The following is a 17247-nucleotide window of genomic DNA, read 5'->3' as shown; positions in this document are numbered from 1 at the left end:
CAAGCGTGGCAGCAGAAATGCTGAGATAAACACCTGTCAACGGGTCTTACTTGGATCCTGCCGGGGACGAGGTTGTCCGAGGTGGTGAATATGAGCTGCTTGGCACTGGAGGTCTCTGGGGAAGCCAGGATCACCTTCCCAGTTCCAGCTCCATCGGGGCTGGTCAGGATGAACTGCTGCTTGGGGGATCCGGAGGCGTCCACCGCGGTGACGATCTGGATCTTCTGCCCCGTCTGCTGGTCGGTCACGATCTACAAGACACAACGCGGAGGGGCTCTCACAGAGAGCGTGCAACTGCCAGCGCCGGCCTGGGGGTGGCTGGGCCAGGACGGCCTCACCAGGGCCGGAGAGGGGGCAACAAGGAGCCTTTCAGAGTCCACTTCTCACAGAGCTGTGTCACTGCAGGGTGATACCATCCCTACTACTCTTACAGTCACAATGCTCTTCAGAAGGAGGGGACGGGAAACTGCACCAAGGCGCCGCAAAGGCGCAGATTCCAGGGGCCAGGCCCGTCCTGGGGGCGTGGCCTGGGGCGTGGCCCGCGGCTCGAGACTGCTCCGCCGCACACGTGGGTGAGAGCAGTTCCGGGCCTAGACCCCCACGGTTCTCACCACAAGGAGAATAAACATTCGTGTTTCCTTTTCCTTTTCTCTGTGTCTGCATGAGTTGGTGAATGTTAACTAAACGTATTGTGGCAATCACTTTACAATGTGATGGTACAATCTAAGTTACTGTGGTTTATACTCAGAACAGTGCTGCATATCAACTAAGTTTCAATTAAACTGGACCGAGAAAGGCCCCTTCTGTTATGAATGAAATGGAGACAATAATAAACAGTAGACGGTATCTTAACTTACATATATAGAGAGAGTGTGCTTAAGGAGGTCCATACATCCATCCGTGCTTGGCTCCATGTACATATGGATGTGTGTACCTCCTTGTTCTAGGCAAACTGAGAAATGTGAACAACTCTAACTTTTATTTTTTGGCCACGTTGCCTGGAACTTAGTTCCCCTGACCAGGGATGGAACCCAGGCACCCTGCACTGGAAGCATGGAACCCAAACCACTGGATGAGCAGGGAATGACCTCTCCTGAGTTTCTGAACCCAAGCTGACAAAGGCTGCTTTAAAGAAGGGTGGCCTCCGAAGGGCAGGCCCTGTAAATGCCCGCCTCGGAGTGACGCGCAGGGGGCTCCTTGCTGACAGCCCAGCCTCCCGCCGTCCTGACTCTGAGGTCCTCAAGCACAGACATGACACCTGGCTTGGGCTGCACCCGCAGGGTCGGCACCGGAGAGAGGCCGTGAACGAGACCACGGCAGCCCTGGAGGTAGTGAGCGCCGACTCCGACAAGCCCTGAGCCTGGCTCTCCGGGGACACCCACCGCTCAGGAGGCCCCTGCAAGAGGGGGTCTCTTCCCTGCGTCCCTGCCCCAGTGCACCAGTCATGACTAATCAGCTGCTGTGGGAAGAGCAACTTCTCTGCCTCCCGATCGTGATGTTCACGGAAGTTGTTCCAGCCCATTCCTGCCTCTCTTCCAGGCCAGGCACCGGCCCGGAGCACTGCCCGCTCTCTCCCCAAGGACCCAGCAGGCCTTCCCGGCAGACGGGACTCCTGGGGTGCTCGCGCTGGGCCCTGGGCCGGGCAGATGTGTGGTGTCTCTGGGGGACCCCAGGGCCCTGGGGCACATCTACAGACGGACCTGTGCCCCCTCCTGACAGAAATGCCTCGGGACACGGCATCCCCAGCAAACGCACAGAGTCCTACCCAGCGGCTCTGCCAGTGTCCAGTACAGGAGACGAGCCAACGCTGGTAGGTGCCCAAGAAAATGGCACAGGCAAGGAAGCCCGTTGCTTAACGCGTGCTCACTGGGCAGCTGCTCGCTGGTGAGCGCTGCTCCCGGTACTGAGGGTGCAGACGTGAGCCCGGTGGGGAGCCCACCTGCCAGAGGACAGACCGGCCGTGCAGCCATCGCACAGTCAGCGCCAGCGCCACGGAGGATGCCAAACAGCAGGGGAACGGAGAGAGCCCGACACGGGCAGGGCGTGGGGCAGCCTGAGGAGGAGAGACTGCTCTGAGGGAGTGACGCTGAGGCAAGAGAGGGGGCCATGCAGAGCTGCTACAGCGCGGGCCAGAGGCCCCGCACACTGTCACTCCCGCCAAGGGGCCAAAGGCCCACCACGCTAGAAGCAGGGCCCTCAGCGGGAAGGACAGGAAGGACCTTTCACCGTTACCAGCTGCGGTGTGCCGGGCCCCTGGAGCAGTCCAACTGGAGACAGAGAACTGGACCGGGTGAGAAAACATGTCCCGGCGGCCAAGGGAGGGCCTCCTGCCTACTTCGTGAGGAGGGGAGCTAAATGGCCTTCGAAAGGCCCTCCCCTAGCCTGGAGATCTGGGAGTCAGAGGTCTGACCTCCTCTTCACACCTGTCAGCTCTCACTTTCTTCCTGAAGTGTTCTGGAATCTCACAGTGACCATGAGGTGGGGAGACCTTGCTAACACACATGGGCAGGCAGACTCCGTAATGAGACTGAGGAGACAGTAAACTGAGGGGACGTATCCAAAGATTAAGTCTCCTCAGAGGAGAAAGGTGTGGCAGGGAGAATCATGTCCCCTCAGAACGAAGTCTCAGCCCTGGCCCCCAGGACTCACACAGCTGACCTAACTTGGGGCAGCCCCTGCGGATGTCGTTGACCTGAGTGGCAGCGCACTGTGCTGCCCTTTAAAAGGCGCCCACGTGACAACAAAGGCAGAGGCGGCAGTGACTCGGCTGCAAGCAGAGATGCTCCCCTAGAACCGTAAGACAGAGCCCGGCCCTGCCGACACCAGGATTCCGGGTTTCTGGCCCCCAGAAGAGGAACACACTTCTGTTGTTTTAAGCAGCTCAGTTTGTGGTAATCTGTTGCGGCAGCCCCAGGAAACACACACAAGACGCAAGCTTTAATTTCTTTACTTGGAACAAATGTGCAGACTCCCAACCTGCAAACGCTAACAAACTGCGGGCGAGGCAGGGAGCGGTGGGGGAGCACTGAAGGGACACTGTTCTGACTCTTAAGGCTAAGGCCTTCCGCAGCCTGCTTCCTATCAGTGCGGCTTTAATGCTGGTTCTGAAAAGCACTTTTGTTCTGATGTGACTGATACACTGCTTCCCTGCTGGCTCAGCTGGTGGAGAATCGCCTGCAATGTGGGAGACCTGGGTTCTTACCCCTGGTTGGGAAGATCCCCTGGAGAAGGGAAAGGCCACCCACTCCAGTGTTCTGGCCTGGAGAATTCCAAGGGCTGTACAGTCCATGCACTGATACACTAGAGAAGAACGTGTGTCTAATGTGAATCGTGAGTGTGTCTGTAACACTCTTTTCAGTGAGAAACACCAGGTGAACACAAAGAAGGCCTCCGGTGAAGCGAGTGGTGCGGGAGAAGCCAGCACAGGGGCCCCCGGGACGTGGTCCCTGCACCCTCTACAAGTGAGCTCCAGTCTCCTTCAAGTGAAGGCCGCGTGCACTGGGTTGCGTGCACTCCTGTGGACACACGTAGCATGGCAGTTTACACTGAACCCACGCCCGTTTTTAGTGTCAGCAACAGCTCCTGAGCATTGAGCCATAACGCCATCTCTCCCCGCTAGCCCTGTGTGGCGTTCGCCGCTCAGTCTGCACAGGGTGGGCACTGCTGGGGATGTGCAGCCCTGTCAGAGCAGTGCCGACTGCGCTCTACCAGCCCAAGGCCCCGGGTTCTAATCCAAAAGGCTCTCAGCGATGGCCTCACATGCTGCCATTCTCGTCTATTCACCCTCTCTGTTCCAGCCAGGCTGGGCCCATCGTTTCTACTGGAAAAAAGAGCTTGCAAAGGGACGGCTTGAAGGCAAAAAGCCAGTCATGACCTAACTTCCGTTTCAATTCTCCAACTTTTACATTAAAAAAAACAAAAAAAAAACTAAACTCCAATTGACAACATTTAAAAGTGGGGTATTTCCCACAGAAGTCCTGTCTACTGCTCTTCAGGCTTCCCTGATGGCTCGGGGTAAAGAATCCACCTGCAATGCAGGAGCTGGGGGCTCAACCCCTGGATTGGGAAGACCCCCTGCAGGAGGAAATGGCAACCCACTCCAGTATTCTTGCCTGGAGAATCCTGTGGACAGAGGAGCCTGGCGGGCTATACAGTCCACGGGGTCACAAAGAGTCGGACACAAATGACCACCCATGCGCACACACACACACACAGTTCTTTTTAACAAACGAGCAGCTCTGGCCATCCTGGGCCCACGTCCCCCCCTGTGCCAGCGGGGTGGGTGTGGCTGCCCCTTTAGCTGGTTTCCCCAACCCCTGCCCCGCCTCCTCCTCCACTGCTGCTTGGGCCTGGGAACACCTGAGTCTGTGATTCTGAGATGGCGCTTGGAGCTGCAGCCACGACTGGAATGCCTGCCCACTGCCTTCCAGCCGCGTCAGCGTGGAGCAGCCCTCTCGCTTTCTGAGCCTGCTTACAGCTCTATAAAAAGGATCTCCAGGGAAGTGAAACAACACACGTCAAAGTGCTTGGCACACAGCCTGGAACATAACAGGACCGAGATGAAAGTACTTCCCTTCTCTCAGCTCTCTCACTTCTCCCCCTCACTTGGGAAGCCTTGTCTCAGCCATTTCATCTCATCAATTCTCCCCCACTGAGTAAATCAGGACTTTCTTTTGCGGCTCACTCACGCGTGTCAGGCCCTAGGCTCACTTCAGTTCAGTCGCTCGGGTGTGTCTCTTTGTGACCCCATGGACTGTAGCACGCCAGGCCTCCCTGTCCACCACCATCTCCCGGAGCTTGCTCAAACCCACGTCCATCGAGCCATCCAACCATCTCATCCTCTGTCGCCCCCTTCTCCTCCCGCCTTCAATCTTTCCCAGCATCAGGGTCTTTTCCAATGAGTCAGTTCTTCGCATCAGGTGGCCAAAGTATTGGAATTTCAGCATCAGCATCAGTCTTCCAATGAATATTTAGAGCTGATTTCCTTTAGAATGGACTGGTTGGATCTCGTTGCTGTCCAAGGGACTCTCTCAAGAGTCTTCTCCAACAGCACAATTCAAAAGCATCAATTCTTCAGCACTCAGCTTTCTTTATGGTCCAACTCTCACATCCATACATGACTCCTGGAAAAACCACAGCCTTGACTAGACGGACCTTTGCTGGCACTAGGCTAGAGACAGGCATTACGGAGATGGTGCCTGCTTTCACCAAGCTTTTAGTTTAATGAGAAAGACTGGCAAAAAAACAAGTAAACAGACCAACCAGGAAATAATTTAAGTGTATGATACATGCTTTGAGGGGAAAGATCAGGCTGGGGTAAGAGAAAAATGCAGGCACTTTAGAAAGAGAGATGAGGAAATGCCTCTGTGATGAGGTGACGTTTTAAAGAAGATTCAAGGATAAGGAGAATGGTGGCAGGTACAGGTCTAGGGGAAAGTGTGTTCTAAGCAACAGGACATGTTCTGATGAGGGACGTCCTGAGAGGAAGGAGCTCTGGGAACTGATGTCAGGCCCAAGGATCTAGAGGGGAGGGGGCTGGCCCTGTGGGGAGTGTGGGCCTCTAAGCACAGTGAGAGCCACTCAGGGGCTGTTCCCCAGAAGCAGGTCTTCCGGTTTCTTGTGCTATTGGAGACCTGCCCTATACTATTCTATATACACAGACATTCACACATGCATCCCAGACAGACACACAGGTCTTTATGTAATACATGCAAACTCTGTCATCACTACAGGCCAGCACACGTTAGAGCATAACAAAGAACAGCAGCAAAGATAACGAAACTTAAAATGAAAACGGTAAAAAATGTTTAAACATTTTTTGAACTACACAAAAAAGTAAATGATTTTTTAAATAAATAACTCATATGAATAATTAGTGTTGCTCACAGGCGAAATGATAAAACATTGGCCCATTCTCCATTTGGCCCCACGAACGCCTCAATTCCTACAAGTTCAGGTGGGTAAAATACCTGACAAAGTTTTCTTTCTTAAATAAGATAAAATGTGTTTTCTAAATACACTCAAAGTTTTAAGTGAGGGAATGATGGGAAACAAAGACCTTCTTAGATGTTGGCTGGAAACTGGCAGCTGGGGGGCAGTTGGGGCGGCCCTGGGGAGAGCTGAGCGCGGAGGCGGGCGCAGGCGGGGGGGCACCAGCGTGGAGGCGGCGCCAGAAGCGGCCCTCCGGTCTCCAGCCTGAGCAGGCGGTGGACGGGCGAGAGGCGGCAGGCACTGAGAGTCTGCTTCTGGCCTGCCAAGTGTGAGATGCCCAGGTGAGGATGTCCAACCAACTACAGACAGGTGAGTCACGCTCAAAGTACACTTCCAGTTGCAACTTCCACACATAAAGGGCTGGGAAGTCATCATTCCGTCCTTAAAAAAAACTGAAAACCAAGGACTTTCCTTGAGGGCCCATCAGAGAGCTGACCGTGAGGCACACTGAGATCTGGAGAGAAGTGGATGCGTCAAGTCTACGGTCTGCTTACGTGGGTCAGAAGCCAAGCGGGCAGGAAACCCAAGTGGTGATCCCAGTGAGGCTGGAGACCTCGTGTACACTCGTGTACACAGCACAGGGCTGAGAAACTCCGGGGGGTAAGGTCACAGAGGGTCCCGCATGCTCACGAGTTTCGGCTCCAGGAACCCACCTGGGTCTCCTGGTAAAGAAATGAGAATGATCTTCTGGTGACTCTGGCAGGGGAAGAGGGAAGAGTATTCTTGGTAACAACAAAACAAAACAAAAAACTCAACGTAACCAAGGTCTGTTCCCCAGGAGAGAAGACTTTACCAGAGACTTGTCTTATCCCACTGCGGAAAGGCCATTTCTTCAACTCCAGGTCCCTCTACCCTGCCTTTCTCATCTAAGTGGGGGCAGGGGAAATAAATAAATACTTGTGAAGGTCATAGCCCAAGGACAGAGGACCATGAAAATACTGAGATTTCGTCATAAGATTACAGACCTGGGCAGTGTATTAAAAAGCAGAGACATTACTTTGCCAACAAAGGTCCGTCTAGTCAAATCTATGGTTTTTCCAGTGGTCGGGTATGGATGTGAGAGCTGGACCGTAAGGAAGGCGGTTCAGTCGCTAAGTCACGTCCGACTCTTGTGACCCCATGGACTGCAGCCTGCCAAGTGCCTCTGTCCACGGGATTCTCCAGGGAAGAATACTGGAGTGGGCTGCCATTTCCTTCTCCAGGGGATCTTCTCAACCCAGGAATAGAAACCAAGACTCCTGCCTTGCAGGCAGGTTCTTTACTGACCAAGCTAAACTGATGCTTTTGAATTATGGCATTGGAGGAGACTCCTCAGAGTCCCTTGGACTGCAAGGAGACCCAACCAGTCCATCCTAAAGGAAATCAACTCTGAATAATTCACTGGAAGGACTGATGCTGAAGCTGAAGCTCCGATACTTTGGCCACCAGATTCGAAGAGCCAATTCATTAGAAAAGACCCTGATGCTGGGAAAGATCGAAGGTGGGAGGAGAAGGAGATGACAGAGGATGAGATGCTTGGATAGCATCACTGACTCAATGGACATGAGTTTGAGCAAGCTCCAGGAATTGGTGATGGACAGGGAGGCCTGGCGTGCTGCAGTCCATGGAGTCGCAGAGAGCTGGACACAACTGAGTGACTGAACAGCAACCACCCTTCCCTTACACCTTACCAACTAGGCTACAGAATGGTAACAGCGGATTACGGCTGAGCTTCAAGATACAAACTCTCTGAGGAGGAATATCTAGGGCAGCTCAAAGTCAAGAGGACAGAAACAAAGGCATCTAGAGGAATCTGAAGTTTCAGCCACTTACAGCCACAGCAAACATTACACAGAGCGCAACCCCCAGCCAGAACAACAACGCCTCATACAGAGGCTGATGCACTTCCGTTCCTGCTGTCTAACACAGCCAACATTGTCTGACATTTAGCAAAAAAAAAAATACACAGAATTTCAAAACATAAGAAAAATACAATCTGGAAAGACAAAACAAGCATCAGACCCAGACTCAGATGTGACACAAATGTTAGAACTTTCAGATAAGGAATTTAAAATAACTCATGATCAGTATCTAAGGATCTCTGAAGGAAAAAAAAAATAGACAACATGTAAGAACAAATGATAAACCTACAGAGATATGAAAATTCTCAGAAAACATAGCATGCTAGAAATCAAACACACTGCAGCAGAAATGAAGTATGCCTGGGCACAACCAAGGAAACCACCGGTGAGCTTGAAGACAGGCCCGAACAAGCCCTCCACTGAAACGTGAAGGGGAAAGCACCAAGAAACCAACGCAGAATACACACGCGACACACAAAACCCAGAGCACAGGACCCAAGAACCACGGGATAGCTGCAGGAGAGAACAGATACGTAACTAGAATACCAGAAGAAGAAGTATTCAAAGTAATAATAGGTGAGAACTTCCCGTAGTTAATGACAAAACACCAAACCACAGATCCATGAAGCTTAGAGAACATCAAGCACAGTAAGAACTCAAAAACTACATTTAAGTATATCCTATTTATAAGACCAAAAAAGATAAAAAGTTAACTCTCCCTGTCAAAAACATGGGAAAAGATTTCTCTCCCACTCTCCGTTTGGGAGAAAAGTCCACCTCACCAATAAAGAAAAAAAAAATTTTAGAGCAGATTTGTCTTTAGAAACCATGCAAGACAGAAGATGATAGAGCAAAATAGTTCAAATGCTGTTGAAATGAACCACCAAACCAGAATTCTACATTTGACAAACATATCCTTCAACAGTGAAGGCGGCTCCATCAATGAACGGATAAATCAATTATGGCACACGGTGGAGAGTTATGTAGCCCTAAGAAAGAATAACATACACGCCATAAGTGTGGGTAAACATTATGTAAGACACAAAAGAAGCCAGACACAAAAAAGGTCACATACTGTGTGACTCCATTTATAGTAAATATCCAGAACTGATAAATCCACAGAGATGGAGTTCAGATAACCACTAGGGACCAGGTGGAGGAGGCACAGGGAAAGCTGCACAGTGGGTAAGGGGAGTGAAGGAGTGAAAGAAATGTTTTGAAACTTGTCAGAGGAGGTGGCTGCACCATATTATGAATATGTTCAATGCCACTGAACTCGTTACTTTAAAATGCTTAATTTTATGTCATGTATTTCACAGAAAATCATAAAAAAAAAAGACAACCCAACATCAAGAAAGTCAAAGTGAAATAAAGACTTTCTCAGACCAAAAAAGTGAAGTCGCTCAGTCGTAGCCGACTCTTTTCGACCTCGTGAACTGTAGCCCACCAGGCTCCTCTGTCCATGGGATTCTTCAGGCAAGTACTGGAGTGGGTGGCCATTTCCTTCTCCAGGGGATCTTCCCAACCTAGGGATCGAACCCAGGTCTCCCGCATTGCAGGCAGACGCTTTAACCTCTGAGCCACCAGGGAAGCCGCTTTTCTCAGACAAAAACTACAAATTCATCACCAGCAGATATGCCTTGTAAGTAATGTCCCAAGGTTTTTTTCAGGCAGAAGGTAAATGGAACAGATCAGGAACTTGCATTTACATAAAGAATGGGAGAACACCAAAGAAGGAATTAATGAAGGCAAAACTAAATCTTCTTTTTCTTATTCTTAATTGATCTTAAAAAAAAAAAACTGTTAAAATTAAGTAACAATGTACTGGGTGACTACTGCATGTGGGTAAGTGAAATGAATTACAGCAATATTACAAAAGATGGGAGGCAGGGGTTGGCAATACTGTGAAAAGGTTCCCATTATAGGTGAAACAGGGTGCTGTCAGTTGATGATAAATTTAGATTAGTTTAAAATGTGAATTGTAAACTTTAGGGCAACAACTAAAAACACTTGTGAAGAGGTACATGTGATACACTAAGAAAAGAGATAAAAGTGGATCAGATAAGTTGCTCAATCAAAACTAGAAAAGGCAGAAAACGAAGCCTGGCATCATACCAGAAACAGTTACATACACGGTAATATTAGTTCAAATATATTGACAATCTGTTTTAAATGTGGGTGTTCTGTATACACCATCTAAAAGAGACTGTCATCTGGATAAAAAAAAAAGACTCGACTATTCATTGTTACAGAAAACCCTAAACGCAGACAGGTGAAAAGTGAAAAGTCAAAAGACAGCTAGAGTAACTACTTCAATGTGAAGACAAAGCAGACTTCAGAACAAGGAAAATTTTAGGCATAGAGAGGGGCTTCATATGATAAAATGGCTCAATCTCCCGCAAAGACGTAACAATCCTCTTAATGTGCATGCGCCTAGCAACAGAGCAGCAGAGCACACGAGGCAAAACGGGTACAACTGCCAGAAAGAGACGAAGCGGTCAACCGGCCATCTGGAGGTGTCGCTTCTCTGTCAGATATGCAGGCAGGAGATCAATCGGGATACAGCTGACCTGAGCAGCACTATCAATCACCCTGATGTAACTGACATTCATAAAGTCCTCCAGCTAGCAACAGCAGAACATACATTCTTCTGACGCCTGCATGAAACATTCACTCAGACCACTTCTGGGCCATAAAACACACACACACACACACACCACATTCTGGGCCATAAAACACACACACACCCACACACACCACACCACACACACACACACACACACTCCCTCTCAAAATATTTCACTGAGTATGTAAGGAAACAGGCGCTCTCACACCAGGCTGGCTGGAGTAAACTGGCAGAACCTCTTTGGAAGGCAGTTTGGCAACGACTGTCAAAATTACACGACACACTCTCAATACCAGCGACCCGGTTTTGAATAATTGATCCTACAGGAATACTCTCAGGTGAAAGGTTATTTATCACAACATTCATAAAATGAAATCTCAAAACCCTACTTAATAAGAAGAGGAGGCTCTATTTGTACCACTTTACTCCAAGAGTAAAGCACAGAGCAGTGCGGGCAGAGTGTGGCAGGCGTGTGAACTATGCTGCGCTGCTCACATGTGCACTCACGGGTGTTGGTGCAGGCCAACTCTGAAAAACTAAGCAATACGGCAACAGTGGCCATTCTTGGGAGAGACGTGGAGAGGGAGACTCATCTTCTACTTTCTCTGGTATGACTCAGTTACGGTGTGTACCTATTACCCACTCAACACATACAAACAACTCCTATGAGAACCTGAGAGGAGCCACCAGAGTCAGCAGAGCAAGAGAGGAAGCACCAGAGGCTGCGGATGGAGAAAGGACAGACAGCAGGCACCGGCAGCTCAAGAACGACGCGAAGGAATACAGAGCTGATGGAAGAGACCGAGGGAAGGAAGCTGCAGGAGCCCGGGATGCACTCCCCTGGGGAATGTAATGCAGATTCCAAACTTCTAAAAAACAAACAGCAGAAGTCTTTTCTAGTAACAGGTGAAACATCCAAAAAATAGAGGAGATAAAAAAGCACCATATCATATAAATGTATTTCATAAGCTTAAATTTAAACATTTCCTTCAGTCAAACAATAAGTACAATTATGCTCTACTGAAAACATAAATGTGAAATGGAGAGTGTGGAGGAATAGCTCAGGGACACCTTAAAATCCACAGGTGGAAAAGAAGCTTTAAGCCAAGATCCGCCCCAGAGAGAAGGAAGGTGGCGTCCAGTGAGCGCAGTGACCCCCAGCACGTCAACTTTGGTGCGTACTGTGCCAAGTGTTTCTCTTTTAATCTCCAGCATCACTGACTCGATGCACAGGAAACTGAGCAATCTCTAGAAGATAGAGAAGGGCAGGGAAGCCTGGTGTGCAGAGTCAGACGTGACTGAACAACAGATCACTTTAAAAGCTGGATTAAAAAATGACATTTGAACGTAATATGCGCATAATCTTGGAAGTAATAAAGGACCGAGCTTGAAAACCACTGGCCTAGAAAGACTGCATATGATGGAAACTCATGAAATTTCCCGAGAAGCTAGGTTTTGTGACTGGACTGCTCCAGTGAGGCCTCCTTCTCAGACAAGCCGGTGTTTCCCTCTTGCCGCCATCTTCTTCCTCCCACACTTTCTGCACGGGACTTCTGCATCCCCAAACACCACAGCTCTCCACCCAGTCACAAGTCCGCCTCTCCCCACACTGGGAGCGTCGCTCTTCCCCACGTGGTCGCAAAGCCCTTCTGCAACCAGTGGGCTGACATGTAGCAGTGACACAGACCCACCGGCGGGGCGGCCCTCTGCTGGTCTGCACGACTGGATGTGCTGCTGGTCGTGTGCTGACTGGCACCTTGATTTTTGCTGTCATTATTATAAACAGTAAAAAGAAATCCTAGGATGGGGGAAAAAACAACTATAGAGGACTTGGTTGAGAAAACTGATGAATTTTAGAATTTGGACTATGGATTAGATAATGGCTTGTTTCAATAGTAAATTGCCTGATTTTGATCACTGTAGTGTAAATACATAGGAGAATGTCATTCTCCATAGCAAATGCAACAGAAGTATCCAGGGCAAAGCAGCATGATGTCTCTATTTTTATTCTCAAATGATTCAGAAAAACATACATCATACATACATTCAGAATGTTACAGCAAAAACTGGTGAATCTGTATAAAGGGAATACAAGATTCCTATGTATTATTTTCCTTACGTCTGAACTTGTATGGAAATACAACATTAAAAGCCCGTAACACAGACGCTAACCCTATTGCCGTCTACTCCCTATAGGCTATGGGCACTACCTCTTCACCTGTTTACAGCGCCATCCAACAGGCACTGTCACTATCGCCACTTGACAGTTACGGATGTTAGAGAAACTTCCCCGGGTCACACAACTGAGGAGACACAGGATTTACTCCTAAAGTCCGTTCCGTTCAGAGCCAAAAGTTTCTAAATGTTGCACAGCTTGCCATCCTTACTGAATAATCTTCCCTCACAAACTTATCACAGAGCTACTATCTAGGTCAGAGCACTGATTACTCACTAAAACATCAGGAAATGAACTCTTTTCCCACAATGGGTTGGAGATCCAACGCTTAAGTCAGGGCTAGAAAGGAAAACTTCATAGAAGACATCGGCGCCAACATCAAGAACTAGAAACCAACTTACATTGGTTATGACCATAACTCTTCTTTAAAATACCAAACTTTCAAACACACTTCAGTTCAAGCAAAGTATATTCAATTTTATTGACAGTTCACAATGAAAAGATTTTCAGCTATACTTACTACACATAAAACTCATGTTAAGGGGTTATTTTCCCTAGAGAAACTGAAAGCACAACACCACAGATCCATTCTACAAGACTTGTGGCTCAAGAACCTGCATTCTAGCCAGGACAGTGGTGGAACCACGGACCAAGCGCCAGGGCATGGGAATACCCCTCTGGATGAACTGGGATGCCCGCACAGCCCCTAAGAAAACAAGGATTCTTCTTACACCAACACAGGGGGCTGTACACTCTCTCTCGAAATATACACTAACTCCAAGACTAGCTGGAGTCTTCTGGGGGAGTGTTCTATGCTCTCACCTGCCCTTGGATGGCTGTGAAACCACAATGTAACAGCCATAGTTAAACATACAAAGTTAGTCCCTTTTCCAAACCTGGGCGAGTTATGTAGGCAGGATCCTAATACCTACTACATTAAACTATAAAGGACTCATTTTCAAGTCACAATCAGCAAATAAGAACAAAGTGAAAGAAAAAATAACTTAGCTACATAAAGTTTCTAATTCTGAAGAATAGTAAAACCTCATTGGACCAATAACTTCTAAATTTCCAAACACTCAGATATGTGTGTCCTACTTGGTGTGAAGTGAAAAAAATTACAAGTATATGAACTTCCGTTTTATGATTAACTTATGTAAAATAGGCATGATGGAAATACAATTTTTAACAACTCATTTCACTTTCCTTAATACAACTCTGTTATGCTTAGTTTTTAACAATCCATAAAATCACTTTTACGAATGGGGAAACACTACAGAAACCATCTTCTTATTACAGCTTACTGCTCACTTTTACTTAGCTTAAAGTAAGCAAACTGAAAATGAAATCGATCCTTAACTAATTCACTTGAATACCTGGCTGCCTGGTATTTTCTCAGACTTCTGTTACATATTTAGTGCTTTTTCTGCCATTCATTTCTGCTCACATGCTTTGGTTTGGTCTTCTGATTCAGCCTTCTGAGGTAACTATGAATCTAATTTGAGTCATCAGCATTCCCCTTCTTCCTGCTTGCTGGTCATGATTTCAATACACATATCTTCTCTTTCTTCAGTGAGCCAGAGGCAGGCTCAGAGCCCTGGGGAAGGCTAACCTTCCCATAAGTGAATATGAAATAGTTAACAGGAACGATACTACTACTGCTAAGTCGCTTCAGTCTTGTCCGACTCCCTGCGACCCCATAGATGGCAGCCCACCAGGCTCCCCCATCCCTGGGATTCTCCAGGCAAGAACACTGGAGTGGGTTGCCATTTCCTTCTGCAATGCATGAAAGTGGAAAGTGAAAAGTGAAAGTGAAGTCGCTCAGTCGTGTCCGACTCTTCGAGACCGCATGGACTGCAGCCTTCCAGGCTCCTCTGTCCACGGGATTTTCCAGGCAAGACTGCTGGAATGGGGTGCCAAATAGTTATTATAGATAACGAGGACACACTGAACATTATCATGTGCCAAGCGCCGCTTTAAGCATCTTACAAGCAATATCCACTGATTTTTCCTAATAACCTTATGAGGTAAGCACTACTATTATGCACATTTTCTAAATGAAAAAACTGAGATGTTAGGAAAGCGATAAAGTGGAGCACTGGGATCTGACTTCAAGCGGGGTCCATGCTCTTAACTGCTAGTTTACTAGGACATGCTGCCTCTCAGTTCTGAAGTTCAAAAGTTATAAAACGGTACTTCATTCCAATAGTTTGAAGTGACACTTCAGACTTTTAGATTAAAAGTAAGTTAGTTTAGCAAATGTAAACTCTTTCTTCTTTTACATTTTAAAACATAAATGAGACTGCACTATACTGGATGCCTAAGAAGCACAGCTCCTTCCTGAGACCCTCAGGCAGCTCTGTTTTTGGAACGGATTCAGGGAGGGTGGGTGGCTGGACCCCAGGGGGACTGGGGAGGTACCTGAATGCGCTGAGGTGAGGCTACCGCAGAATCAGTGGAGATTATCTGGATGCGCGGGGAGGGGCTGGTCATCCCTGGAGATTCCGGCCGAGAAGTCTGTGTACGTGGTACCTGTGGGCGAGAAGCGGGCTGGATCACAAGGGGGCTCAGAAAGGTTCCCAGTGGGCGTCTGAGGACCGCGCCCCTTGGTTTCACTGTGGCTCCGAGTGACAAAATGTGTAGTTCAGGATGACAAAGCATCAACGAGACGCTTCTCCAGAAGGATCCTGAAAACCAGCTCAAACAGCTGTTTCTAATGTTGAAAATGCAAGAAAAAATGAAAGGAATTTTCAGGTCTGCTCTGTGCAGCATCAATTAAATATAAAGCTACCAAAATAACTTCTTAGAAATCATCTTTGAACTTTTTTCCCCCACTGTCTACAAAGCCAGCTATAAAGCACTCCTGTGAGATGACAGTTTTCAGAAGAAACGCTCTCACAGTACTGCTGAGGATGGCAAACAGAACCAGAATTACACTGTAAACTACCATTATTAGTACTTGTCAAAGAGCCTGGCAACCTCCCACCCCACGGGGTGAAACTTGAAAAAGTTCATCAGTAACACAAGGTCAGTACCCATCAAAGTAAAGGTTCAAGGTTCAGAACAGTCACTTGGACACCTGAAGTGATCAGGTATTATTTTTCTTTGAATAAAAGTATGTTATGAACCAATATTTTTCAAACTTAAAAAAAAAAGAATAATAGGAGGAGGAGGAGGAGGAAGAAGAAAATACTTCTTGATTCATTCTATGAGGCCAATAATACCTAATACCAAAACCAGACAGATGATCACAAGAGAACTATAGACCCAGATCAATATTCCTTATGAATAAAGATGCAATCATCTGAAACAAAATCCAAACAAAATGAATCCAGAACCATATAAAGAACCATACACTATGACTAAGTGGGATTTATCCCAGGAATGCAAGGTTGCTTCAACATATGAATCAAACAATAAAATATACCTTAGAAGGGGACAAAAGTCAAATGATCATCTCAATGGACAGAAAAAGCATTTGACAAAATTCAATACTCTTTCATGATTACAAAAAAAAAACACCCCATTCAACAAACTAAGAAGTACTGATATGTCAACCTGTTAACAAGTCTTTATAAAATATAGCTAACATAATGCTTAATGATATAAGACTAAAACCCTTCTCCCAATGATCAGGAACAAGACAAGGAATTCTACTTTCCCATGTCCACTTGACATCATACTGCAACTTCTAGACAAGGCAGTTAGAAAAGAAAAAGAAATAAAAGCAGCAAGATCTGGAAAGAGGGAAAACGATCCCTATTAGCAGATAATATGATCCTTTATACAGAAAATCCAGAAGACTCCACAGAAAAACTACTAGGTCTAATAAATGAGTTTCAAGGTCGCAGAATACAAAATCAACATATGAAAATCAGTTATTTTTCTATACGTTAGCAAAGAGCACTCAGAAAATTAAAGAAACAATCCCACTAACCATAACATCAAACACAAGAAAATACCCAGAAATAAGCTTAACAAACAAAATACAGCATTTGTATACTGAAAACTACAAAACACTGTTGAAAGAAATTAAGATGTAAATAAACATAAAGACATCTGTGTTCATGGATCAGAAGACTTAATACTGGTAAAATGTCAATTCTACCCAAATTGATCAATAGATTCAATATAGTTGCTATTCGAATTCTAGCTGCATGTATTGCATAAATTGATAAATTCATCCTAAAATTCATGAAAATGCAAGGGAACCAGAATAGCCAAAACAATCTTGAAAGAGAACGAAGTTGGAGGACTGAACTTCCTGGTTTCAAAACTTACTTGTCTCTTGTGTCTCCTGCATTGGCAGGCCGGTTCTCTGCCACCTGGGAAGCCCCTATTAGAAAGCAATGGTAATTGGAACAGTGTGGCAATGGCATAAAAATAGACTAATAGAGCAATAAAACAGAACAAAGAGCGTAGAAACTAACCTTTCCATCAATGGTCAGATGATTTTTGACAAAAGTGCCATGATAACTCCATGGGGAAAGAAGAGCATTTTCAACGAATGGTGATGGAAAAATAGAAGAATGAAACTGGACACCTCACTCCTATTATATAAAAAACAATTAATTCAAGAGAGAGAATTCTAGGGAAATGGTGGAGTAGGAAGC

At 46.9% G+C, this 17247-nt stretch overlaps 1 protein-coding gene across 6 annotated transcripts in view; it reads right to left on the bottom strand.

The window, feature by feature from the left end:
* The window catches only part of NR2C2 (nuclear receptor subfamily 2 group C member 2), a 115176-nt gene that overhangs the window by 24922 nt on the left and 73007 nt on the right, over positions 1-17247 (bottom strand). For all 6 annotated transcript variants that reach the window (XR_003507853.1, XM_027523496.1, XM_027523492.1 and 3 more), the window contains 2 exons: positions 15056-15166; positions 51-251 (listed from right to left, as the gene is read on the bottom strand). Coding sequence is in view for 5 of the 6 variants with exons in the window: in XM_027523492.1 (XP_027379293.1) it covers positions 51-251; positions 15056-15166 (312 nt within the window). In the remaining variant the exon portion in view is untranslated. The remainder of the gene's footprint in view (positions 1-50; positions 252-15055; positions 15167-17247) is intronic.

This window comes from Bos indicus x Bos taurus, chromosome 22, assembly GCF_003369695.1.
Source record: "Bos indicus x Bos taurus breed Angus x Brahman F1 hybrid chromosome 22, Bos_hybrid_MaternalHap_v2.0, whole genome shotgun sequence".
Taxonomy (NCBI): domain Eukaryota; kingdom Metazoa; phylum Chordata; class Mammalia; order Artiodactyla; family Bovidae; genus Bos; species Bos indicus x Bos taurus.
The sequence above is the reverse complement of the archived record's forward strand: the minus strand, read 5'-3'. Positions and strand labels throughout refer to the sequence as shown.